Source organism: Mirounga angustirostris, unplaced genomic scaffold (assembly GCF_029215605.1).
Source record: "Mirounga angustirostris isolate CCGP_5_RB_7025 unplaced genomic scaffold, mMirAng1.0.hap1 SCAF_2, whole genome shotgun sequence".
In the NCBI taxonomy this organism is placed as follows: Eukaryota; Metazoa; Chordata; class Mammalia; order Carnivora; family Phocidae; genus Mirounga; species Mirounga angustirostris.
In genome coordinates this window covers 44,836,856-44,863,571 of record NW_026991710.1, presented here as the reverse complement: position 1 = coordinate 44,863,571, position 26,716 = coordinate 44,836,856, and the positions used below count along the sequence as shown (strand labels likewise).

General features: G+C 39.4%; 2 protein-coding genes across 3 annotated transcripts in view; one reads left to right on the top strand and one right to left on the bottom strand.

Annotated features, from left to right (window-relative positions):
- The window catches only part of PAICS (phosphoribosylaminoimidazole carboxylase and phosphoribosylaminoimidazolesuccinocarboxamide synthase), a 52,827-nt gene that overhangs the window by 7,831 nt on the left and 18,280 nt on the right, over positions 1–26,716 (bottom strand). The window contains exons 8-15 of the mRNA XM_064584540.1: positions 22,476–22,542; positions 19,454–19,651; positions 14,202–14,380; positions 11,809–11,988; positions 11,595–11,708; positions 10,831–10,914; positions 9,095–9,275; positions 7,584–7,742 (exon numbers count right to left, since the gene is read on the bottom strand). Coding sequence (XP_064440610.1) covers positions 7,584–7,742; positions 9,095–9,275; positions 10,831–10,914; positions 11,595–11,708; positions 11,809–11,988; positions 14,202–14,380; positions 19,454–19,651; positions 22,476–22,542 — 1,162 coding nt within the window. The remainder of the gene's footprint in view (positions 1–7,583; positions 7,743–9,094; positions 9,276–10,830; positions 10,915–11,594; positions 11,709–11,808; positions 11,989–14,201; positions 14,381–19,453; positions 19,652–22,475; positions 22,543–26,716) is intronic.
- The window catches only part of PPAT (phosphoribosyl pyrophosphate amidotransferase), a 35,594-nt gene continuing 32,088 nt past the window's right edge, over positions 23,211–26,716 (top strand). Inside the window, exon 1 of one of the 2 annotated variants that reach the window (XM_045881096.3) lies at positions 23,211–23,488. In XM_045881096.3, the coding sequence (XP_045737052.1) occupies positions 23,361–23,488 (128 nt within the window). In that variant the 5' untranslated portion in view covers positions 23,211–23,360. The remainder of the gene's footprint in view (positions 23,489–26,716) is intronic. The other variant, XM_064584537.1, reaches the window with a different exon arrangement.

The window sequence follows — 26,716 nt, the reverse complement described above, 5'->3', positions numbered from 1 at the left end:
ACCCGAGCAGATGACTTAGCCCGGCCCCCTGCAAGAGCGGGGCAATTCCGCCTCCGGCAAAGACATTTGGGAACCTAGGCAACAGGCTGCTCCCCCAGAAGATCAGCAAGAACAGCCCACCAAGACCAAGTTTACTGATCACTAAGGACAGCAAAACACAGTGCTAGGGGAATACCGCACATAGAATTCATAGTTTTCCCATGATGTTTAGTCTTTCAAAGTTAATTTTTTAAATTTTCTTTTTTTCTTTTTCTATTTTTTTAGTTGAATTTTTCTTCTTTCCTTTTTCAACCAACATCTTGTCAATTCCTTTTTTAAAAGTCTTTTAAAATTTTTCATTTTTACAGTAATATTCTAGCTCTTCATTGTACTTAACCTTATTTTATATATATATTTTTTTCTTTTGTTAAAATTTTGGGATACAGTTTCTTCTAACGGACCAAAATATACCCTAAATCTAGGGTATGACATTGTCCTAGCCTCCTGCCTATTCACATTCCTTTTTTTTTTTTTTAAGATTTTATTTATTTATTTGACAGAGAGAGAGACAGTGAGAGAGGGAACACAAGCAGAGGGAGTGGGAGAGGGAGAAGCAGGCTTCCCGCTGAGCAGGGAGCCCGATGTAGGGCTCGATCCCAGAACCCTGGGATCATCACCTGAGCTGAAGGCAGACGCTTAACGACTGAGCCACCCAGGCGCCCCTCACATTCCTTTAAAAAAAATTTTTTTTCATTCTTTTTTCAACCAACTTACCAATTCCTTTTTAAAAATCTTTTTAAATTGTCATCTTTAAAAGTCATATTCCATCCCTTCATCATATTTACCCTTACTTATTTATTTATTTATTTGACAGAGACACAGCGAGAGAGGGAACACAAGCGGGGGGGGGGGAGAGGGAGAAGCAGGCTTCCCACCGAGCAGGGAGCCCAATGCGCGGTTTGATCCCAGGACCCTGGGATCATGACCTGCGCTGAAGGCAGACGCTTAACGACTAAGCCACCCAGGTGCCCCTACCCTTATTTTTGTATATATGTAAGATTTTCTTTCTTTAAAATTTTGGGAGGCAGTTTCTTCTAACAGACCAAAATACACCCAAAATCTAGTATGTGGCTGTTATATTCACTAGCCTGATCATATTCTTTCTTTTCTTTTTTTTTTTGTTCCCTTTCTTTTTCCCCTGGTTTTGGGTCTCTTCCGATTTGTTTAGTGTATATTTGTCTGGGATCGTTGGTACCCATTTAGCATTTTTTTAGCATTTTGTTTTCTCATTCATCTATTCTCCTCTGGACAAAATGACAAGATGGAAAAACTCATCTCAAAAAAAAGAACAAGAGGCAGTACCAACTGCCACAGGGACCTACTCAATACAAACGTTAGTAAAATGTCAGAACTAGAGTTCAGAATGACGATTATAAAGATATTAGCTGGGCTTGAAAAAAGTATAGAAGATACTAGAGAATCCCTTTCTGGAAAACCAAAATAAAATCTAGCTAAGTCAAAATCAAAAAGGCTATTAATGAGGTGCAATAAAAAATGGAGGCTCTAACTGCTAGGATAAATGAGGCAAAAGAGAGAATTAGTGATAAAGAAGACCAATGATGGAAAATAAAGAAGCTGAGAAAAAGAGAGATAAACAACTACTAGATCACGAGGGGAGAATTCGAGAGATAAGTGATACCATAAAGCGAAACATTTAAATAATTGGGATCCCAGAAGAAGAAGAAAGAGAGAGAGGGGCAGAAGGTATAGTGGAGCAAATTATAGGAGAGAACTTCCCTAATTTGGGGAAGGAAACAGGCATCAAAATCCAGGAGGCACATAGAACTGCCCTCAAAATCAATAAAAATAGGTCAACACCCCGACATCTCATAGTAAAACTCACAAGTCTCAGAGACAAGCAGAAAATCCTGAAAGCAGCTCGGGACAAGAGGTCTGTAACCTACAATGGTAGAAACATTAGACTGGCAGCAGACCTATCCACAGAGACCTGGCAGGCCAGAAAGAACTGGCATGATATATTCAGAGCACTAAATGAGAAAAATATGCAGCCAAGAATACTATATCCAGCTAGGCTGTCACTGAAAACAGAAGGAGAGATAAAAAGCTTCTAGGACAAACAAAAACTAAAAGCATTTGCTAACGCCAAGCCAGCCCAACAAGAAATATTGAAAGGGGTCCTCTCTAAGCAAAGAGAAAGCCGAAAAGTAACATAGACCAGAAAGGAACAGAGACAATATACAGTTAACAGTCACCTTACAGGCAATACAGTGGCACTAAATTCATATCTTTCAATAGTTACCCTGAATGTAAATGGACTAAATGCCCCAATCAAAAGACACAGGGTATCAAATTGGATAAAAAAGCAAGACCCATCGATATGCTGTCTGCAAGAGACCCTTTAGACACAAAAGACACCTCAAGATTTAAAGTGGGGGGGGGAAACCATTTACCATGCTAACGGACATCAAAAGAAAGCTGGGGTGGCAATCCTTTTATCAAATTAGATTTTAAACCAAAGACTATAATAAGAGATGAGGAAGGACACTATATCATACTTAAAGGGTCATCCAACAAGAAGATCTAACAATATTAAATATCTATGCCCCTAACATGGGAGCAGCCAATTATATAAGCCAATTAATAACTAAATCAAAGAAACACATCGACAATAATACACTAATAGTAGGAGACTTTAACACCCCATTCACTGCAATGGACACATCAACTAAGCAGAAGATCAACAAGGAAACAAGGGCTTTGAATGACACACTGGACCAGATGGACTTCACAGATATATTGAGAACATTCCATCCTAAAGCAACAGAATACACATTCTTCTTGAGTGCACAAGGAGCATATCCCAGAATAGATTACATACTGAATCATAAATCAGGTCTCAACCGGTACCAAAAGACTGGGATCATTCGCTGCATATTTTCAGACCTCAATGCTTTGAAACTAGAATTCAATCACAAGAGTAAAGTCGGAAAGAACTCAAATACATAGAGGCTAAGTAGCAAGCTATTAAAGAATGAATGGGTCAACCAGGAAATTAAAGAAGAATTTAAAAAATTCATGGAAACAAATGAAAATGAAAACACAACTGTTCAAAATCTTTGGGATGCTGCAAAGGTGGTCCTAAGAGGAAAGTATATAGCAATACAAGCCTTTCTCAAGAAACAAGAAAGGTCTCAAGTACACAACCTAACCCTACACCTAAAGGAGCTGGAGAAAGAACAGCAAATGAAACCTAAACCCAGCAGGAGAAGAGAAAAAATAAAGATCAGAGCAGAAATCAATGAAATAGAAACCAAAAGAACAGTAGAACAGATCAACGAAACTAGGAGCTGGTTCTTTGAAAGAATTCATAAGACTGATAAAACCCTGGCCAGACTTATCACAAAGAAAAGAGAAAGGACCCAAATAAATAAAATCATGAATGAAAGAGAAGAGATCACAACCAACACCAAAAAAATACGAACAATTACAAGAACATATTATGAGAAACTATCTGCTAGCAAATTAGATAATCTGGAAGAAATGCATGCGTTCCTAGAGATGTATAAACTACCAAAACTGAACCAGGAAGAAATAGAAAACCCGAACAGACCCATAACCACTAAGGAAATGGAAGCAGTAATCAAAAATCTCCTAAAAAACAAGAGCCCAGGGCCCAGATGGCTTCCAAAGGGAATTCTACCAAACATTTAAAGAAGAATTAATACCTATTCTTCTGAAACTGTTCCAAAAAATAGAAATGGAAGGAAAACTTCCAAACTCATTTTATGAGGCCAGCATTACCTTGATCCTAAAACCAGACTAAGACCCCATCAAAAAGGAGAACTACAGACCAATATCCCTGATGAACATGGATGCAAAAATTCTCACCAAAATACTAGCCAATAGGATCCAACAGTACATTAAAAGGATTATTCACCATGATCAAGTGGGGTTTATTCCTGGGCTGCAAGTTTGGTTCAACATCCGCAAATCAATCAATGTGATACAATACATTAATTAAAGAAAGAACAAGAACCATATGATCCTCTCAATAGATGCAGAAAAAGCATTTGACAAAGTACAGCATCCTCTCTTGATTTAAACTCTTCACACTGTAGGCACAGAGGGTACAAACCTCAATATCATAAAAGCCATCTATGAAAAACCTACAGCAAATATCATCCTCAATGGGGAAAAACTGAGAGCTTTTCCCCTAAGGTCAGGAACACGGCAGGGATGTCCACTATCACCACTGCTATTCAACATAGTACTAGAAGTCCGAGCCACAGCAATCAGACAACAAAAAGAAATAAAAGGCATTCGAATCGGCAAAGAAGAAGTCAAACTCACTCTTTGCAGATGATATGATACTTTATGGGGAAAACCCAAAAGACTTCTTCCCAAAACTTCTAGAACTCATATAGGAATTCATTAAAGTGGCAGGATATAAAATCAATGCACAGAAATCAGTGGCATTTCTATATACCAACAACAAGATAGAAGAAAGAGAAATTAAAGAGTTGATCCCATTTACAATTGCACCCAAAACCGTAAGATACCTAGGAATAAATCTAACCAAAAAGCCAAAGGATCTGTACTCACAAAACTATAGAATACTCATGAAAGAAATTGAGGAAGACACAAAGAAATGGAAAAACGTTCCATGCTCTTGGATTAGAAGAACAAATATTGTGAAAATGTCTACGCTACCTAGAGCAATCTACACATTTAATGCAATCCCTATCAAAATACCATCAACTTTTTTCAAATAAATGGAATAACCCTAAAATTTGTATGGAACCAGAAAAGACCCCGAATAACCAAAGGAATGTTGGAAAAGAAAAGCAAAGCCGGTGGCATCAGAGTTCTGGACTTGAAGCTCTATTACAAAGCCGTAATCATCATGACAGTCTGGTACTGGCACAAAAACAGACACATAGATCAATGGAACAGAATAGAGAGCCCAGAAATGGACCCTCCAACTCTATGGTCAACTAATCTTCAACAAAGCAGGAAAGAATGTCCAATGGAAAAAAGACAGTCTCTTCAACAAATGCTGTTGGGAAAATTGGACAGCAGAAGAATGAAACTGGACCATTTCCTTATACCACACACAATATTGGATGAAAGACCTCAGTGTGAGACAGGAATCCACCAAAATCCTAAAGGAGAACACAGGCAGCAACCTCTTCCACCTCAGCCGCAGCAACTTCTTCCTAGAAACATCGCCAAAGGCAAGGGAAGCAAGGGCAAAAATGAACTTTTGGGACTTCATCAAGATAAAAAGCTTTTGCACAGCAAAGGAAACAGTCAACAAAACCAAAAGACAACCGACAGAATGGGAGAAGATATTTGCAAATGACGTATCAGATAAAGGGCTAGTATCCAAAATCTATAAAGAACTTATCAAACTCAACAACCAAATAACAAAAAATCAAATCAAGAAATGGGCAGATGAACAGACATTTCTGCAAAGAAGACATCCAAATGGCCAACAGACACATGAAAAAGTGCTCAACATCATTCAGTATCAGGGAAATACAAATCAAAACCTCAATGAGATACACACCTCACACCAGTCAGAATGGCTAAAATTAACAAGTCAGGAAACGACAGATGTTGGTGAGGATGCAGAGAAAGGGGAACCCTCCTACACTGTTGGTGGGAATTCAAGCTGGTGCAGCCACTCTGGAAAACAGTATGCAGGTTCCTCAAAAAGTTTAAAATAGAGCTACCCTATGACCCAGCAACTGCACTATTGGGTATTTACCCCAAAGATAGAAATGTAGTGATCTGAATGGGCACCTGCACCCCAATGTTTATAGCAGCAATATCCACAATAGCCAAACTATGGAAAGAGCCTAGATGTCCATCAACAGAGGAATGGATAAAGATGTGGTGTGTGTATACACACACACACACACACACACATAATGGAATATTATGCAGCCATCGGAAAAAATGAAATCTTGCCATTTGCAATGATGTGGCTGGAACTAGAGGGTATTATGCTAAGCAAAATAAGTCAATCAGGGAAAGACAAGTATCATATGATCTCACTGATAGGAGGAATTTGAGAAGCAAGACAGAGGATCAGAGGGGAACGGAGGGAAAAATGAAACAAGACAAAACCAGAGGGGGAGACAAACCATAAGAGACTCTTAATCATAGGAAACAAACGGAGGGTTGCTGGAGTGGAGGGTGGTGGGAGGGATGGGGTGGCTGGGTGATGGACATTTGGGAGGGTATGTACTATGGTGAGTGCTGTGAATTGTGTAAGACTGATGAATCACAGACCTGTACCCCTGAACCAAATAATACATTATATGTTAATAAAGAAATAAAAAAAATTTTTTAAAAAAACTTCAAAACCATGAATGATGTATTCTTGGGGGGCGGGAAACCCAAATCTGGATTTGATCTAGCTACAGATCTCACCACCAGTTTATAAAAAATATAGGAAGAGCATGTTAAACATCATCCAGAAATATAATCAGCCAAATCCAAAATATGGACAATTCTATAGGATAAATGAAAGTGAAAAAAGAAGGATTAAAGGAGACTTAGGAGAGACAGCAATTAAATGCAATATAAGGACTATGTTAGATCTTGATTTGAGCAAACCAACTGTAAAAACAAATGAGATGATCAGAAAAGCTTGAACACTAACTGAAAATTAGATGATTTTAACAAATTACCCATTAATTTTTCTTAAGTGTGATTATGGTATCCTATGATTTTTTTAAAAAACGATTTTATTTATTTATTTGAAAGCATGAGTGACGGGGGGGGGAACTCAGTGGGGGGAACAGCAGAGGGAAAGGGAGAAGCAGGCTCCCCGCTGAGCAGGGAGCCTGATGTGGGACTTGATCCCAGGACCCCAGGATCATGACCTGAGCCCAAGGCAGATGCTTAACCAACTGAGCCACCCAGCCATGCCAGAACTCTAGTTTTTAAATCACAATCATGGTGGCACCTGTGTGGCTCAGTCGGTTAAGCATCTGCCTTCGGCTCAGGTCATGATCCCGGGGTCCTGGGATTAAACCCCACATCAGGCTCCCGGCTCAGCGGGGAGCCTGCTTCTCCCTCTTACCTGCTCTGCCTGCCGTTCCCCCTGCTTATGCTCGCTCTCTCTTGACAAATAAAATCTTAAAAAATAGAATAAAATAATAAAAACTAGAGTTCTTATTGTTTAGAGAAGCATATTTAAGTATAAAATGCTATGTTTGCTTGAAAATAATCAAGCAGAAAGGGCTACAGATGTAATAAGATATTATATCTTAAAGTTGAATAATGGGTACATGAGATTTCATGTTATTCTCTCTACTACTGTGCATGTTTGAAATTTTTCAATAAACATATTTTTTTTTTTTGAGAAAGCCAGCCTGAGCAGGGGGGAGGGGCAAAAGGAGAGGGAGAGAGAGAGAATCTCAACCAGGCTCTCTTCATGGAGCCCAACATGGAGCTTGATCTCACAACCCTGAGAATATCACTTGAGCCAAAATCAAGAGTGAGATGTTTAACTGACTGAGACACCCATGTGCCCCTTTAATAAACAACTTTTTAAAATTCATGTATCTTACCACTGGGTAGTCGAAGAGAAGACCACACATCCTGAGCTCCCCAGTCTGGAGTGAGTGGAGGGCAGCTGATAACTGGGTATGCAGTGTTACCAGACATCACTGGTCCTAAACCATTGCTTCTGCCTGCCACTGCCACAAAAACAGTAGGAATGCCATCCCCTAGGGAAATTACACGTTTGTAATTGAATTGGAAAAGAGATTTTAAGATAGGTTAAAACAAAATGCCTATGTGTCTTAACTCCTTCAGTTCCTTTATTTGCAGTCTCCAGAAAAAGCAGAAATAAGACACTATTATTACATATATATTCAGTATATACCGCACTTCACCACCTACTATATCTCAAGTAACAAAGTAGCGAGAATAAGTTTGGCCATCTTTGAGATCGGTAGTATAAAAAGGTACCAGAGTATTAGTGAGGGAATGGCTCAAAGGCCCTTCTACTATGGCTGCTTAGGCTCACCGAAACAAAGAATGACACCACCAGAACCAGTGTCTGTCCTCGGTTCCTTCAAACAACAGTATAGGGAGACCTTGTTAATGGAGACTAGAGGTTCAGGGGCACAGTATGAATGAAGGAAGGCAAATTCAACAATATAGTACCCAAATATTTATTACCCTTCAATATATTTTCCAACATATCTCTTAAGTATTTCATTCTTTGATAAATTTTTAAATTATTCCTTTGTTTCTTACCACAGAGATTCCTAACCTGGAATCCAAAAGTTTATGTATTTGCATTTTTCTGGAGAAAGAGTTCAGGCTTTCATAAGTTTAACAAAGAGGTCTAGGAACTTATTCCAGTTCCTTGCCCTCTCCTCCTATCCCCGGCCCAAACCTTAGTAACTCTGCTCCTGTAACAACTACCTTTAGGAAGAAAACTCAGATCAACATTTTTCCCAGTTGAGAAACATTTGGTTATGTCTCCAGGACTCCATTATTTTAGATCAATACTATCCCATCAAGACATTTCTTTTATATACTAAATTCTAAAATTATTCCTTAATTTCACATTCAAATACCTCCTAGGAAAGGCTGACCACTAACAATACTCAAAGAATCTGCTGCTTCAACCTCAGGCCTCCCAAAATTATGTGGGGCCTATCTTCTGTTGGAGCATATTAGAAACAATACTTCAGGGGCTTCTTATTAGGTAAAAACTCATTCTAGTCTTTATTTTCCTTCCATGTTTCACTTTCTTTTGGGAGGTGGGGGCCTTTACTCTTATTTATTTTTAACATTTTTAAAAAAACTTGAATGCTGTTGACACACAATGTTGCATTATTTTCAAGTGTACTCATGTTGCATTTTCAATTCTTTTTCCCCCGAGCCATTCTTTTATAAGTGCCTAGAGCATCTCATACTCTTTGGGAGTATAATGAAAGCCTAGATTATCACATTTTTCCCCCTTGGAAATGTGGCAAATTCTTTTTCAGCATTATTAGTCCAAACATAAAATTTTTTGGCAAAATCAGGAGAATTTCCTGAAATGCTCTAGTTATGTGACATTTACCTTCATACTCTGCTTTAATCCTCAGAGTTTCATCTGGTCCTTTATGGGCAGATGTTACCCGAAGTTCACATGGAATGCCAAAATTTCCACAAGCCTTCTTGATTTTTTCACAGTGACTGAGATCAGAAGTTGAGCCCATCAATACTACAACTCTGCACTGACTTTCTGATTTCAGAAGCAACTGGAAAAGAGAAACATGGATATGAAAAGAAAATGGCAAAAACTGGATAAATACAGAATTGAGTATCATAAGAATAATCAGTTTACAAAACTGTAGCAGAGTAAAAGTACAACTGGACAGAATATTTTCTTTCTTAATAGACCAAACTCAAGACAGAGACAAACAGGACAAAATGTAATTTATTTTTCAAAATAACCTCTGTATATAAAGAAAAGTGGTCTTCATAATTAAGACCTAAAGAGTAAGATTTTTAATCAGAGAAATTATATTTACTATAATAAAAAGCAAAAATAAATACTCAACCCTTCTAATTAATATTCAGGAAGCTGTAATATAAAATATTTCATCCTAAGATTTTAGTCCATTGTGTTTAATGGAGGTTTTAAGGCATAATCAGCCAAAATAAAGAGATCATATTATAAACCTTAAGTCACTTAGAATTCAAAATGCATGTTCCCAAGGAAATGATGTTCTGAAAACTGGCTATGACCCTTGAATAACCAAAATCCCATTCAATTTCCACAGAATTATAGTAATGATAATACCATAAATCTAAAAGATTTGAGAGAGGGAGAGGGAGAGAGAATCTCAAGCATACTCCCCACTGAGTGCACAGCCTGATGCAGGGCTTGATCCCAGGACCCTGAGATCATGACCTGAGCCAAAATCAAGAGCTGGATGCTTAATGTCGTGACTGAACCACCCAGGCACCCCAATAATACCATAAATCTTAAAGTGACATTTTAATGTCACATAGAGTTCTAATTCTGAACTCTACTTATGGAACCTATGCTAATGCAACTCTGAGTAGCAGTGGAGGGATGGGTAGGAAATGTAAGGGGCAGGGAGGAGACAAGGACTCTAGGTTTCCCCAACAGAATTTGGGAGTGTACTGGCCAGTTTAACAAGAGGGGGTTTCAGTATGTCACTGAGGATAGCTCAGGTGGTACATTTCTTAAGGGTGTTCCTTTTTTTTTTTTAAACCACTGGGTGGCTTCGCTGGTTGAGTGGATGACTCCTCATTTTAGCTCAGGTCATGATCTTGGGGTCCTGAGACTGAGCCCCGTGTCAGACCCTGCGGTCAGTGGAGAGTCTTCTTCAGGATTATCTCTCTCCCTCTGCCACCCCCCCCACTTGCGCACACGCGCGCACGCGCGCACACACACACACTCTTCCTAAAATAATTATTAAAAAAAAACTGGAGAAGAGAAATAACTGCACCTTCTCACTTTTATTTTCCTTTTTTTTAAAAAATGGTTTTATTGTTTTATTTATTTATTTATTTATTTAGAGAAAGAGCATGCAAGCAGGGGGAGGGGCATAGGGAGGGAGAAAGAATCCCAAGCAGACTCTGCAGTGAACGGAGAGCCCGATGCGGGGTTCAACTCCATGATCCTGAGATATTGAGATCCTGACTCAAGCTAAAATCAAGAGCCGGATGCTCAACTGACTGAGCCATCCAGACGCCCTATTGAAGGGGCGTTTTGTCCTTTTTGAGGCAAGATTTTCTTGTAGAAAAACACAGAACAGCATGGGTTTACTACAAAAGTTTTACCTCCACTCTTTCTGCAACCCACTCAAAATTTTTCTTCACCATCTGGAGCCCTTCGGGAGTTACTTCCTTGAGGTCACGATAAGACTAGAAAATAAGATAGAAAGTTTAGAATACAGATATTCTATTAGTAATACTCTTGCTAACTGAAATTATTTAATTTCTGAGTTTTGGGTAGACTATGAAAAGCTTGCATAGCAAGGAATATATCTGAAAATGTATCCGAACCTATAAATTCATTTCCTGAATTAGACTAGAGGAAGTTCAGATAGTGAAGTACACTTGTATTTTCATTTAAGCTTAAGTGCTTTCTACACTAGCAACTACAATTAACTGCCCTGACAATTCTTATGTATTAAGTAGAGAGCATCTGCCCTAATTTTGTTTTTACAGGACAGAGCAGAAATGGAACCTGGTAAGATCCAGAACACTTGGGATAGAGTTCCAGATCTGCCCTTATTCTTATAATTATGAAGATATCTATCATCCTCTCAGCAGTTTTCAATTGGCCAAACAAGGATAACCCTTGCTCTGTGTGATAGTCATAATAAATGAATAATCTATTTTGTAAATGCAAGGTACTGTTCCTATTATTTTTCTTCAGGATATACGAAATGTAAGAGATATTTATCTTTAAAAGTAAACAGCAATCAACTCTGGTTCTTATCATATAGAACAATAGTTGCCTTTTCTTTTCCTCCCATCTTCCTACTCACCTCTATCTCGCCTGATCTTGAAAAGGATAAAAAAAAATCCTGAGGCATTACCTGTTTATCTTTCTGTTGGCTTCGATCTCCTGATGGCCAGAGTCTCCAGGAATCATTATCAATAACATCAGCAAGAACAATTTCTTTGGTGGTTACATCAACACCAAATTCAATCTAGAAATAGCATATCACCAAAGAAAAGTTTTCAAAACTCTACAACTAAAGACATTTCTCAGTTACAATCTTTATTATCAAATCTCCATTTTATTTGTACCTTCATATCAACCAGCGTACAGTTCTGGGGCAACCAGGATTTCTCCAGTATTTCAAAAATAGCCTGTGTAGCATGACTCATGATATCCACTTCAGTCTGGCCTATAACAAGTCCAGCAAAGCAAAATTTTGCGGCAATTAGCTGTTCCTCAGACCACTGTGGATCGTTATTGGCATCGTCCTGAAAATAAAGTATAGGAGTACAATTAATTTAAAAATAAAAATTTTGAATTTTTGAGATAAACTGAAGTCCTTTTTTCCTTGACCATGAATTCCTCAGAAATATTTATTTTCTCTAAAGACTTAATTTTTCATTGAAATGCCCTTTAACTCACAATTATTTTTAATTTATCTAGTTTTAATAACTACTTTAAAATTTAAGATATTCAGTGAGTAACTTACTCCAGGTGATAAAGTAATTTGAAAGAATTTGCTCTCTCTATAAACTAATTTAAATGAAAGTTTGTGATTATTTTTTCTTCATCTGAGTCAATAGAGATAGTAAGAAGGCCAAAACACACTTTAGTCCACCAAATCTCTCTAGGATGCAGTTTTCATAATCTCCTGACCTCTTTTTTTTTTTTAAGATTTTATTTATTTGATAGAGAGCACAAGTAGGCAGAGTGGCAGACAGAGGGGCAGGCAGAGGGAGAGGAGAAGCAGGCTCCCCGTTGAGCAGAGAGCCTGATATGGGGCTTGATCCCAGGACCCCGGGATCATGACCTGGGCCAAAGGGAGATGCTTAACCAACTGAGCCACCCAGGCACACCCCCTTTTTTTAAAAAATATTTTATTTATTTGACAGAGAGACACAGCGAGAGAGGGAACAGAAGCAGGGGGAGTGGGAGAGGGCCAATCAGGCTTCCCACTGAGCAGAGAGCCCGATGTGGGGCTCGATCCCAGGACCCTGGGATCATGACCTGAGACGAAGGCAGACGCTTAATGACTGAGCCACCCAGGCGCCCCCACCCTTTTTTTTTTTTTTTAAGATTTTAAATAATCTCTACACCCAACGTGGGGCTCAAACTCTCAATCCTGAGATCAAGAGTTGCATGCTCTGCCGACTGAGCCAGCCAGGCACTGCTCTTGACCTCATTTTTAATAAAAATTTATATAAGACTATAAGTCTTTAGGGATATTATTTAATAATTCAAGAGACTTTATATAAAGGCATTAGTGAAAAAAATACTTTCATTTTATTCATTTTATGTAGTGTCCCAATTTCACATGAAATTTTTCTTTTATGAATTCTGGATTTGTATTATAACCATAAGATAAACATTTTAAACTGTGCAGTTCACTGATTATACTTGAACTAGGCCAAAAGGCTGAGAGACAATTTTAGTTCACTGTTTAAAAATGCTACACAAGATACGTCTGGGTGGCTCAGTCGGCTGACCACCTGCCTTCAGCTCAGGTCATGGTCCCAGGTTCACAGGACTAAACCCTGCGTAGGGCTCCCTGCTCAGCGGGGAGCCTGCTTCTCTCTCTCCCTCTGCCTGCTGCTCCCCCTGCCTGTGCGCTCTGTCAAATAAATAAAATCTTTAAATTAAAAAAAAAAAAAAAAAGCTACACAAGGTGCGCCTGGGTGGCTTGGTTGGTTGAGCGTCCAGATTCTTGGTTACGGCTCAGGTCATGATCTCAGGGTTGTGTGATGGAACCCCCTGTCAGGCTCCCTGCTCAGTGTGTAGTTTGCTTAGGATTCTTCCCCCCCCCAGCTTTGTTCCTCTCACTGCATGCTTACTCGCCATCTCCCTCTTTCCCTCTCAATAAATAAATAAAATCTTAAAAAAAAAAAGGGAACAATAAAAATGCTACACAGACATTACTCTTGATGTTAGAACTATGCTTAACAGCTAAACAAAGAGGGAAAGAGAAAAGCAATTTTTTTTTTTTAAGATTTTGTTTATTTATTTGTGCAACAGAGCAACAAGCAGGGGGCGCAGCAGGTAGAGGGAGAAGCAGGTTCTCTGCTGAGCAAGGAGCCCGATGCAGGACTCAATCCCAGCACCCGGTATCATGACCTGAGTCCTAGGCAGATGCTTAAATGACTGAGCCATCTAGGCATCCCAAAAAGCAGTTTCAATAAAGAAAACCAATACAAATTTATAACCACTGATTCCTACATCTTTTTTATGTTTTTGCTTATAAGAGATATTGGTAATAGTTTTTCTGTATCTGAATATAAAAAGATCCCTTGTATTCACCTTACTTCAAACTCTTTAAAAATTTAGTTTCTGAATTGTTACTTTTCTTCCTAATAACTGATAATCTTATTTTTTAAATTTATTTTTTTAAAGATTTTATTTAGCTTTAATAACATTTAAATCTTTTGACTTTGAAATTATGTTTGTTGCTATACTATAGTAAGACACAGAAGCATAGAATAATTACCTTAAAAAACAGCTCCACTTTAGGTGGGTAAAACTTATATCCCTCCTTGACACCAGGATTCCTTTTGAGAAAAGAACCAGTTGCTATTCTTCTACAAACCCATTCAATTGGAATCATTTCACACTTAGGTGCAATGAAAGCTGTCTCCCCACATTTTCTGGCGAAAGCAGTTTTGATACCTACATATTGATAAAAAGGTGTTAAAAAGCATTAAAATTGTATTAAAAAAGTTAGATCTGAGGCATAATAAAATTGCTGTTTATGAAAAACAAAATGAAACAAAAACCCTATCTAGCCAAATGTATTATCCCTAAATGATACTACCAAAAATATATTAACTTTTTTGAAAAAGTGTAAGTAGGAAAGCAAAATTATTAGTATGGCTTTCTTTTTTTTTTTTAATATTTTATTTATTTGACAGAGAGAGACACAGCGAGAGAGGGAACACAAGCAGGGGGAGTGGGAGAGGGAGAAGCAGGCTTCCCGCAGAGCAGGGAGCCTGATGCGGGGCTCGATCCCAGGACCCTGGGACCATGACCTGAGCTGAAGGCAGATGCTTAACAACTGAGCCACCCAGGTGCCCTAGTATGGCTTTCTTAATGCTTATCAAAATATTTAGGAGTATTTCATTTTAATGTTGCATGGGAAAGTATATAGTGGATCAGAAAGTCTGGGTCCCATTGTCTTTACCATTCATTCATACATTCAAAAAAGACTTTTGAGAAATTCCCCTGCCACTGCTTACCTACCTTGCATAAAGCATATAACTCATCTAAGTGGTACTAAATTATCTTTAGATTTGGTTATACAATTCTCACATTTGACAGTCCAGTATTAAATGGGCCTTATAAAATATCTACTTATCACAATCAAGTACAGCCCTACATTTTGGGTTGCTCTTTTCTCTTAATATTTGAAGAAAATAATGCCTGAAAAAAAGTATCCAACAGGTAGCAGCAAGAACATAGTGGCCAATTTGGCCAAGAGCAAAGAAAACATTTGTTCTTCCCTTCCCTTCTATTTTACTCAAACTGTTACTGGAAAACTAAGATAAAAAAGCTAGCTTGTGATGGGAGCTATTTTATTTGGGGATGTTGGAAAATAACCTAATAATAGTTATAATATATCATGAACCATATGATCCAGCAATTCTACTCCTAGATATTCTAGGTATTAACACTGCAGCTTGAAGATGAGCGTTATTATGTTAACACATAAAGGTTTCCAGGAGACATTTTAATCATGGTAATGCTACAGGATTACTTTGTGCTGCCATATAATAACATACGTATATATTACCGTACATGAAGGGAATTTACATTTATGTAAGACCTGCACTGTTCTAAGTGTTTTATATCTCATTTAACCACATATAAAATTTTTCAGGTAGGTATCACCTTTTACAGTGAAAGAAACAGTGGCTCAAAGAAGGTAAGTAATTTGACAAGCTGGGACATGTTGCTAATCAGTAACGGTGCTTGGACCAGTTGCAAACCTGCACTGTTTTCTCTGTACTCCCTCTGGGTTTGACCAGTAAGATTCAATTGAAACAGGAAATTGTGACATGCTACATGAACAGGAACTCTGGGAAAGAGTAAGAGTTTAAGTAAATGGTCATTTTAACCCTTAAAGAATGACTGGGCTCATGCTCATGGATAGGCAAATCATTTAAATCAATCCTTAACTACGGGTGGTAACTACATGCTTGGCTTTAAGAGTTCCTTTTAAGATCTGTTAATTATTAGATATATGTGCTCATTTGTCTACCAAGCTTGAAAGACTGGTATCCCAATCTATTGTTTAAATATAAACAATAGTTACTTTTACTCAGAGGAAAATTCCTCCTCACATCTAAGAGAACCAAAAGTACAGAATCAATTTATGGTAATGATCTAGTACAGGAAAAAAGAATTGCTTCAAAAAAAAAAAAAAGATTCAGTTTAGATGATATAATGATTGCTTCTAATATACATGCTAATCATCTTAGCAAATTTCATGACTGGGGGGATGAGCAAAAGAACTCTCCCCATGTCTCACTATTTACAGAATTTAAGACTCCTATGAAGATTACTAAGGAAATGTCACTTCATACTCTGAATTACAATGGCAGTGTCTGACAGCTAATCAGCCCACATATCCCTTGGGCCACCCATGTATCAAGGCTGCCCAGCTCCTCATCTGTGGTTTAACAACTGCAGGACTTATACCCATTATCACTATTAACACCTAAATGTAATTACGGTAGGTTTCTGTGAGAGAACTGAGACTTAAAAGGTTAAGTATTGAGACCAAATCCACACATTTCATAACTCAGGTGTAGCATGTATAATATTTCCATGGAAAAACAGTATTACCTATACCTATTATTTGTATAGTATTTTATAGTTTGCTTGTGATTGACAGTGAGAAAATCAGAATCCTGATTTACAAAATCTCATTTGGTGCTCTTCCCATTCTAACTTCTAGAAATACCTTAATTAGGAACATAGCCTTGGTTATAAAGAAAGCAATTTTAAATAGATCACTGGTGGTCAACTAGACATAGCATTTAACTATCAGCAAGTAAAAATTAGATAAGGCAACAGAACTCCTGATCTGTCCTCTAAAACAAATCTAAGAATTTTTTAAAACTTAAGTTTTCCTTAATTTCAGTGTATAAAACCTGAAAAACATCTTTCAACATTTCATGTGAACCAAGTAAGTTTTAGTTAAGTGTGCCAATATAGTAGTTTATTTATTTATTTTTAAAAAGATTTTATTTATTTATTTGACACAGAGAGAGAGACAGTGAGAGAGGGAACACAAGCAGGGGGAGTGAGAGAGGGAGAAGCAGGCTTCCCGCTGAGCAGGAGCCCGATGCGGGGCTCGATCCTAGAACCCTCAGATCATGACCTGAGCAGAAGGCAGACGCTTAACGACTGAGCCACCCAGGCACCCCGCCAATACAGTAGTTTAAAGATAATTGTTGGAGTACTTCTTTTAGGATTGCAAGCTTTCCCAGCTTTCTCAGACTCAGGGCTTTCACAGTCCAAACTGGGAAAGTCCTAGACAAACAGAGACAATTTGGGTCACTTTAATTCATTTTGTTAAGCCCACAAAATGCACTGAATAGTCCCTTACTGAGTAAGAAAATAAAAACTTGGGCCTGTACTTATCTTCCATTATTTGAAAAAAATAAATAAATATAAATAAATAAATAAATAAATAAATAAATAAATAAGGCCCCGTAGCTATGTATAACTACTATGGGTACACAGGAGCTAATCTTTTTTATTGTTAAAAATTTATAGTATTAAGCAATTTTTTAAAATTTTAGTATGTACAGGGAGAATGAGATAACTTGGCAAGTTAAAAATGGATCACTTATCTGTACTGCAATAGGAACCTAAAATTAGTTTGATGCTCTCTATAACAATCAACTCAGTCACTGAGAAACCACCTATCAAGGAAGCCTTGAAATAAAAATCCTAAAATCGTATTACTTACGATTTACGAACTGTGGGTGGTCCTTTAAATTTATCACAACATACTCACTTTCAACGTATAGAGGGATTTATGATATAGATGACAAATTAGGCTGGCAAACATTTTTTCCCCACACTACCTTAAAAATGTTCAACAGAAAACTAGGAAAGAGGCAAAACTATTCAAGAACCCATTCTGTACTGACAGAATTGATTTAATTTGAATTACCCTGTTATTTTGTGAAAGGTAGGTACATCTATCCTGAATGGAAACAAAGGTATTAAATCCCCCTTTGGATTTAGAAGATTAATTTAACACATTATGGACATACCTTGAAGATATTGCAGGTTCGGTTCCACGTCACAATAAAGCAAATCAAATGAACTTTTTGGTTTCCCAGTGCACATATAAGTTATATTTACACAATACTGTGATCTATTAAGTGTGTGATGGCATGATATCTAAAAAACTTTAGTTAAAAAATACTTTATTGCTAAAAAACACTATCATCTGAGCCTTCAGCAAGTTGTGATCACTGATCATAGTTCACCATAACATATAAAATAATGAGAAAGTTGGAAATATTGATAGACTTGCCAAAATGTGACAGCAACATGAAGAGAACAAATGCTGTTAGAAAAATGGCACCAACAGACTTGTTCAATGCAGGGGCAGAGCTGCCAAACCTTCAATTTGTACAACAACAACAAAAAAGGCAATATCCATGAAACACAATAAAGCCAAGTGCAATAAAACAGGGTAGTGAAAGGTAGTAAAAGGAGACAAAATTATTAAATTATAAAATTAGAACAGGGATAGTAAAAAACAAGGCTTAAGGAACCAGAGGCCTCAAAGGTTGAGTGATCCAAGGCAATGAGGCCTCTTACACTGAAGGAAAAGAGCTCAAATCTTTTATTAGCTGAGATTTCATATACTACAGACAAATCAGCATTGACTGAATCCCTGCAGAAAAGCCCGTTATCTTAATTCCCCTTTCTTTACTCCAAATGCCCTCCACAGAATGTTCTGATCTAGTCTCTTTGAATAGATGTCTCTACAGGAAATAGTCTTCTTTCAGTTTTAGAGTAGGGAGTAACCCTGGAGATCTCTGATCTAGTTCAAATCCCTCACTTGAGGCAGAATAAGAAGGTGTGGTGGCAATCTTCAAATACTTTTCAGGGCTTTCAAGTGGAAAAGGAATTTGAAATTCTGTCTTATCTCCAAGGGACAGAGAAATGAATAACTGTATAGAATTGCAGGTACCAAATTTCAACTCTTCAATTAGAGCTGCCTAATACTAGAACAGGACTCCTTCATAGGTAAGTCTCTCCTAGGACATCTTCTTAGGAGAGAAAAGTTACAGAGGAGATATGCATGCCAGACAGACTGTAGCAAACTGTTAAGATTCCTTAACTAAATGATACTACTTACTAATTCCAAATTAAGTGCTGTAGTGAAATTTAAGAGTTCCTGCTTTTGATTTCAGTAACCTTACCTTTTGAGACATTGCCAAACAACATGTTCTTAATCCAAATGTCATCTCCCCATGAAAGAGATCAGAGTGTGCCCTGTGTGTGTGTGGGGTGGGGGGTGTGTGTGTGTGTGGCAATATTCAAAAGGGAGGAGATTGTGAGGGGAGCCACTTACCTGTTTTCCGATAACCACTGAAAAATATAACTGGTAGTCCACATGTTGTTAATCCAAATAATGCCATTTCCCCACGAAAGGACAAATATGTTCGTGAGAGAGAGAATGTGAAAGGGGAGGCTATCGGGAAAGCCACTTACCTGCTTCCTTTAACAACTGAAAAATACAACTGGTAATTTTATTTGAGATTGCAGCTTTTCCTTCCAGGTGATTCTTTCTGGCTGCATTTCCTGCTGTTATCTGGTCCTTGGACTGCAGGAGGACTTTTCCTGGACTATCTGGCAATTCATAAACTTCTTTTGTTTTACCCTCATAGAGTTTTTTACCAATATTCAATACTGTGGAGATAAAATGGAGACATCAGATTTCAGGAAAAAATTTCCTAATGGAAGACTAAGTTATCTCTGATCAATCAGAGAACATAAAGAGTGGTTAAGGAATAATTTTAAAAAAAATTCACTCATCTGCATAGAACCTTATACTCTACAAAATATTTTCACAGGCATCGTATTTGTTTCACATAATTTTGTGACAAACTCTAATTATGCAAATAATTATAGTTGACCCTTGAACTATGTGGGGTCTAGGATTGAAAATCTGCATAGAACTTTTACTCCCCAAAAACTTAATAGCCTACTGCTGACTGGAAGCCTTGCTAATAAGATTAAATGGCTGATTAACACATATTTTCTAAGTTATATGTACCCTATGCTGTATTCTTACAATAAAGTAAACTAGAGAAAAGAATAAAATCTTAAGAAAAAGAAAATACATTTGCAGTACTGTGTGGCACTTATTGGAAAAAAGAAAATCCACAGGTAAGTGGACCTGTGCAGTTCAAACCCACATTGTTCAAGGGTCAACTGTAGAGATTAGAAAACTAAGTATCCAAAAGGTAGAGGCCATGCAGTTAGGAAATGGCAGAGCCAGACAAAATCCTTTGTCTTCTGATATCATATTCTTTTCTCTTTCCATTATCAACCCTGCCTCTCTCATAGCAGAACTGAAGTAGGACTAATTTACATTAAGTTAATAAAACAGCATTTTCATATATATATTCACAATACAATAAACTAGCTTGTAGAGGAAAAAAATGCTTATTTTTTGTGACTTCCATCTGGCATGACGCAAAATGGGAAAGTTCAGCCTGAAGGGTTTCTTGATTTTTTTAAAGTGCAAGGAGAGGCACCCCCACCCACTTAAGTTAGCCCATTTCCAGAGCACCTCTATTTCTTAATCTTTCTTCCCTACTCCCCAGTGTTAATCCTTTCTCCACACTAACAGATGTGGGAAATTGTGAGGAAGTAAGGACAAAGGAATCCAATTTGATGCAGGTCACAGACTAAAAAAAAAAAAGTAGTCATTAGAAAGACGGATTTAGATGAAGATCAGAAATAACAGAAGTTTAAGGACTTAAAATTTCCAAGGGGAGAAATCACCCCTCATGCTCCTAGAACAGGGACTCATTCTCAGTATTGGCATTTTTTAGGGTCCATGTACCAGGTACACTAGGGATATACCAGTAAACAAGACAGAGGTCCTGCTCTCAAGCAACCTGAGTCTGAGGGAAGCTAAAATTAAACAGGACATCAAAGTAAGTATGGTGTGAGACATACAGAGACTACAGGATCACACATTCATAGCAGGCCCACCTAACCTAGTCTAGACACCAGAGAAGGACGTCTGAAACAAAGTGAGGTTGAGGCTGAGATCTGAGGCAGGATACATATTTAGCCAAAAGAGGGAAAGGGGTTAGTAGTGGTGGTGAAAAAAGACCATGGGGTTAACAGTGCATGGCAGGACTTCCGTACGGTTGGAGGTGTGTGTGTGTGTGTGTGTGTGAACAGTGCAGGGCAGGACTTCAGGATGGTTGGAGGTGTGTTTGTGTGTGTGTGTGTGTGTGCGCGCGCACACACACACTGCTATTGGGCAAGGGAGGGAGGGCAGCAGCTACAGAGTAGAAAAGAATGGCAGGAGAACTGAGCAGTGGTCAGATCACCAGCTAGTGGAGGTGACCATTAAACAAACAGTTATAATTCAATTTAATAGTTACGCTGCAAGGTACCTAGAGGATGAATTCCCATCCTATCGTAACATCCTGACTTACTGACAAGGTTTAAAAGGTCCCTCAAGTTAGAGCCTCAGCTTAGTGCTCCAACTTCAGATTTCTGTATTCCCTTTCCAGAACTCTAATTCTCCACACTCTCCCTAGGCCCAAACACTGTTTCCTTCCCTTGCATTTCACTATTCATCCTTCAGGCCTCATACATCATGTTGATAGTGTTTCCATTTTATCCTAAGAACAACCATGTGGCTTTTAAGCACTTTAGCAAAACGACAGATACCTATATTAGATTAAGTCTATAATATTTTACCTAAATTCAATTTTTCTTTGTGGAAGACGATGTACTGATCAGCCAACACAAGCAATTTGGTTCACCATAAATTTAGAAATTGGGTGTGTGGGGAAAAAAAAGTTTGTTTTATCAGCATAAATGTCACAAGTGATCTTTTCTGGGCACCTAATCACTCGTAAATAAAAAGATTATGTAAATAAGATAAATGTAAAATGAATCAAGGCAACTTTCTGCCTGGTACTTCTGGAGCTCTTCAAAGTCATCATGGCATCAAGACTATAAAGGACACAAAATCTGGACCCAAAAAAGTAAATTTTTCAATAGATTCAAATATTAATGTTCCGGAAATAGCAGGCTACTGACTTAACAGGAAAAGCAAGACTTAGAAGAATCAACACATAAGTTCCTGTGATTGTTTTGCAATAACTATTGATTACCAATATGATTTCCAGGCACCTCTCCAACCCCTGGCCATTTCTTTTTCTAACCACTCTCTTCCTCTACTTTGTTTCTTTTCCCCAACCCAGAGCCAGTTCCGAGTATTTCAGAAAGTTCGGCGAGGCCCGGGAGCGCTGGGTTTCCTACGCCCCGCTTAGCGGTGCCCGGGCCACGTGTCCGCCCGCCCTGCGGCCTAGAGCGGCGGCAGCAAGGAGACCAGGCACAGCCCGGGAGGAGGCTGCCAGCAGGGCCGCGGGGCATGCACGTGTCGGCGGCGAGTCCGCAACCTCCAGGCAAGGAGGCGGCGGCTGGAAGACCGAGGAGGGCAGGAGTCCCCGGCAGATTCCTGGGGGTGCCTGTTACTCACCCTCAGCTGTCGCCATTATCCTGCGTGGGCTGGGGGCAGCGGCCGCGCCGGGAAGACAGGCAAGACTCTGGAAAAGAGGAGTGGTCAGAGAGGCTCACGTGGCGGGGGAGGGAAAGCGGCCCACAGACACACCTCCGGCCAGGCCTAGTATTCCTGGGCGCCCACACGCGCTCTCCGCTAGCAATACAGCCGCCACCGAACCCGGGAAGTCTCTGCCGCCCAAGAGCAACTTGGATTCTGCGAGCTAGCTCTACCCGCGAGGCTTCCCGCCGCGCAGGCGCAGAGACACAGGCCGCCCCCTTCACCCCTGTGCGCGGGCGCTGTTCCAGAAGAGGCGAAAAGTGGCGCGCACTGACGGACCCTCCCGATTCTACACAGGCTCGCTGACCGGCTACCTTCTCCGCTGCGAGAGCGGTTCATAGGTTGGAGCGTACCAAGTAGTGACGGCCGGGGGAAAACATGTGAGGAGGGCCATACAAAGTTTACATCCTCTGGGACAGAAATGACCTTAACAGTACTACTCTCATCACCCCAGTCTTGGGTGTTAGAAAATAACGGAGATTTCCATGTGGAGAAAAAGTAGTTTCCCTTAGGGATCCGGCGGAGGACTAGCTCCACCCCAGGCGTCTGTGACTCCTCCTCTCAGCCACGGAGGCTCTCCCTCCCTCCTCGCTCATTGGTGCATCCTGAGGGGGCGGGGCAGGGTGTGCAGCGGGGGAAGCGCTAATCACGCTTGCTTTGGGAAAGCGCGCGCCGTCGCAGTAGCGAGGGTCGAGCGGCTGGGGAAGGAAGCTTGCCTCTGAGGCGTACGGGCCTGCGGGCAGCTGGTTGGTGCTCAGGCCCCTGCTGCGGCGGCAGGTCCCTGCACGTGTTTTCGGCAGCGACATGGAGCTGGAGGAGTTGGGAATCCGAGAGGAATGTGGCGTATTCGGGTGCATCGCCTCAGGAGAGTGGCCCACGCAGCTAGATGTGCCGCATGTGATCACTCTGGGACTCGTGGGGCTGCAGCACCGGTGAGCAACCGGCTGAGGGGTGGGGGTGGCGGCGCGTGTGCTTCTCTCTCCTTCAGACCAAGTCGTTTCCCGCGGCCCGAGTTAGCGATCTCCTGTGCGCCTGAGGGCCTGGAGATCGACCTCTATTGCCTGGATTGATAACTGCTTGTGGCATCAATTAGGTTGCCAAGGCGTGCGCGGGCACCACCTTGCATCCCTGGACTTGCTTCTCCCCCCAAACCCTTAATGCTCTTTAGGGGCTTCCCCCCCTTCTCCGGTTGTGTGCACCCCTCATGAGTCTGGCCAATTTGTAAGGCTCCGGTTCGCTAGGGTTGGCCGAATCGGGACTTCGCCCACTACTTGCCCGTTTTAATCTTGCAGAGCCTGGAGCTGCTTTTGTGAAGGTTTGTGTGGGGTGGCTGCTGGCCCAGGACCTACAACACCTTGAGGTGTTCTCGCGGAGCCTTCGACCACCGCAAGCTTTTGTTTGCAAGGGCAGAGCTTTTGAGCAAATTGTAGATGTGAACGTAGTCATAGCTGTGAGAATTTAGGGGATTCTAGAGTTCAAACCCCAGGAAACAGAGCTAGTTGATATTCAAAAGGAAGTCTCGGTTGTAGTTCTCATACAAACTAACTGAAAATAAACCAGTCACAGGAAATAGTGCATCTGCAAAAGAGTCACGGATTTCAGATAATGAAGGAAAAGGTTGTAGTAAGAAGATGCCAAAAAGTAACTCCCTTATTTAAAAGACGGAAAGGGGAGCAGTTCCTGTATGACTAGATACATACTGATTTTTGAAAAATTGGTAGATCCCTTTGAGTTAAAAAATAACTTGTCTTCCGTGATCCTTCCATTTCTTATTACCTGGCATTTGATATAAACGTAGGTTGGACATTATCACTGAAAGTATTACAAAGTTTTCATAAGGCAATGCTGCAGCAATAACTTTTAGAACAGTTTAAGGAATTTGGCAGTAACATTTATCAGCAATATGGGAGCTACAAGTATAAATGCATTCCAAATGATCTGCTTTCCCTCACCAAACTTGGATTGCAAGTAGTCTTTTTGATCTTTTCAGAGTGGCAAATACTTTAGTTTCACGTCTTATGTACTTCTTTAAAGACCTGAGAGTAACTTTAGAGTCTGGGTTGAATCAAAAAGAATATTTTTAACTTGAATGACTCTGGTCCTGGATAATTGTGGGTTGACCCTAAAAGAGATCTTGTTTTAAAATACTGTACATTTTTTGAGAAGATTAGATATATAATCCAAGAACAAACTAAAATCTACTTATATGGTAGTTCAGAGCAACATGAGTTTATAACATTCTTAGGATAAGTTATTTTGGATATTCTGTGAAGGGAAGAGGATCTTCAGTCTCTCCTTTAAATATGTGCCGGAAGAAAAAGGATTTGTTTTGTTTGTTTGTTTAATGAATACAACTTGATTTCTAGCTACATGCACTTTTCTGTAGTTGCTTTTATGTGAAAGAATTAAGGATTAGACAGTACAAGAGCAATAAAAATGTAATTATGATAATAGAGCAATAATAAATGGATTCTCTGAGGCTGCTCATCTGACCAAATAAGTCTTTGTTAAACTGGTTTTGAAAATTGACCTTGTGATGTTTTCAATAACAGCGGCAAGGAACCCAGTAGTTTCTGGGGAACAAATGTATTAATGGAAAGCTATTTGTTTAAGATTTTCCTTTTGTAGACATAGAATCATTAAGGTGCACTGAGAAGACTGGTTCTCTCCCATAAATTCATCCAATTAAAAATTTTGAATTAGCAAAAGTCCTCACCCTTTAGAGGAACTGATCTGATTGGAAGAATGATGAAATTCCCTAATGTCTCGAAGATAAAAATCTTCTGCTACTCTGAACTAGTCCGTAGGGTTCAGAAATTAAAAACTAATGTTTTTCTATGGCATTGAATCAAGGAATGTTAAAACTGGACACCTAGATAGGTTGTCATAACTTAATATATAGTAGAGTTAGTTAAATGCGCTGTACACTTGTAAGTGGTGGTCTGTTGCAGAAGTCTCTATCTCCTCACCTCCTTCCACTCAATACTTAGTTGTTTTAAAACAATAGTAACAGGATTCTGTTGGTTTTTTTTTTCCTTTTTGATAAAGGAATTTACCTCTTACACATTATCTTCCTAAAACATGGAATCTAGAAGGTGAGATTGCTATCACTTTTGCATTGTATTTGTCTTAGGTATAATCTGATCTAAAAAATTTACTCTCGGGGCGCCTGGGTGGCTCAGTAGTTGAGTGTCTGCCTTTGGCTCAGGTCGTGGTCCCAGGGTCCTGGGATGGAGCCCCACATCGGGCTCCCCGCTCACTGGGAAGCCTGCTTCTCCCTCTCCCTCTGCCTGCCGTTCCCCCTGCTTGTGCTCTCTCTCTCTGTCATATAAATAAAATCTTTTTAAAAAATAAAAATAAATAAAAAATTTAGTCTCACCTTAGGGATAATAGAGTACCTGAAAGTTATATTATGTATTTCATTTAAATACAAATGGAACACCAATTACTAGATAGTCATGCGCTGAATACTTAATCCAGATGGGTTCATTCAGAAGTACTTCTTTCTGGTAGTTCTGGCAGTTTGGAGATTTATTCCATAGCTCTACTTTCTATTGGGGAATTTAACATTTTCAGTGAGCTCTTTAGATGCAAACTCTGTGTGTATGCATGTTCACGACAGATACATATAATCACCACATGCTTTTTCAGTCCTAAAAACTTTGGTTCAGTGGTTTGCAGAGTTCTGAACAAACCACACACACCTTTTTATTTTTATTTTTTTTATTTTTAATTTTTTTTTTATTTTTTTAAAAGATTTTATTTATTTATTTGAGAGAGAGAGAATGAGAGAGAACACATGAGAGGGGATAGGGTCGGAGGGCAAAGCAGACTCCCTGCCGAGCAGGGAGCCCGATGCGGGACTCGATCCCGGGACTCCAGGATCATGACCTGAGCCGAAGGCAGTCGCTTAACCAACTGAGCCACCCAGGCGCCCCACACACACCTTTTTAGATCAGAAATCTTCACGTTTCAACTACAGGCAGCATTTTTTGGAGACTAGAATGACATGGACATATTTTGAAGATTCCATAAAAGGAATTATTAAAATTTCATAGATTTATCTCATGAATCAACTAGTTAGCCTTTCCTTGGTTAATTAGGAGATGAAAATGCCCACCCCAAAAGTGAATTATTTCCCTGGGTTAGGAATTGAACCC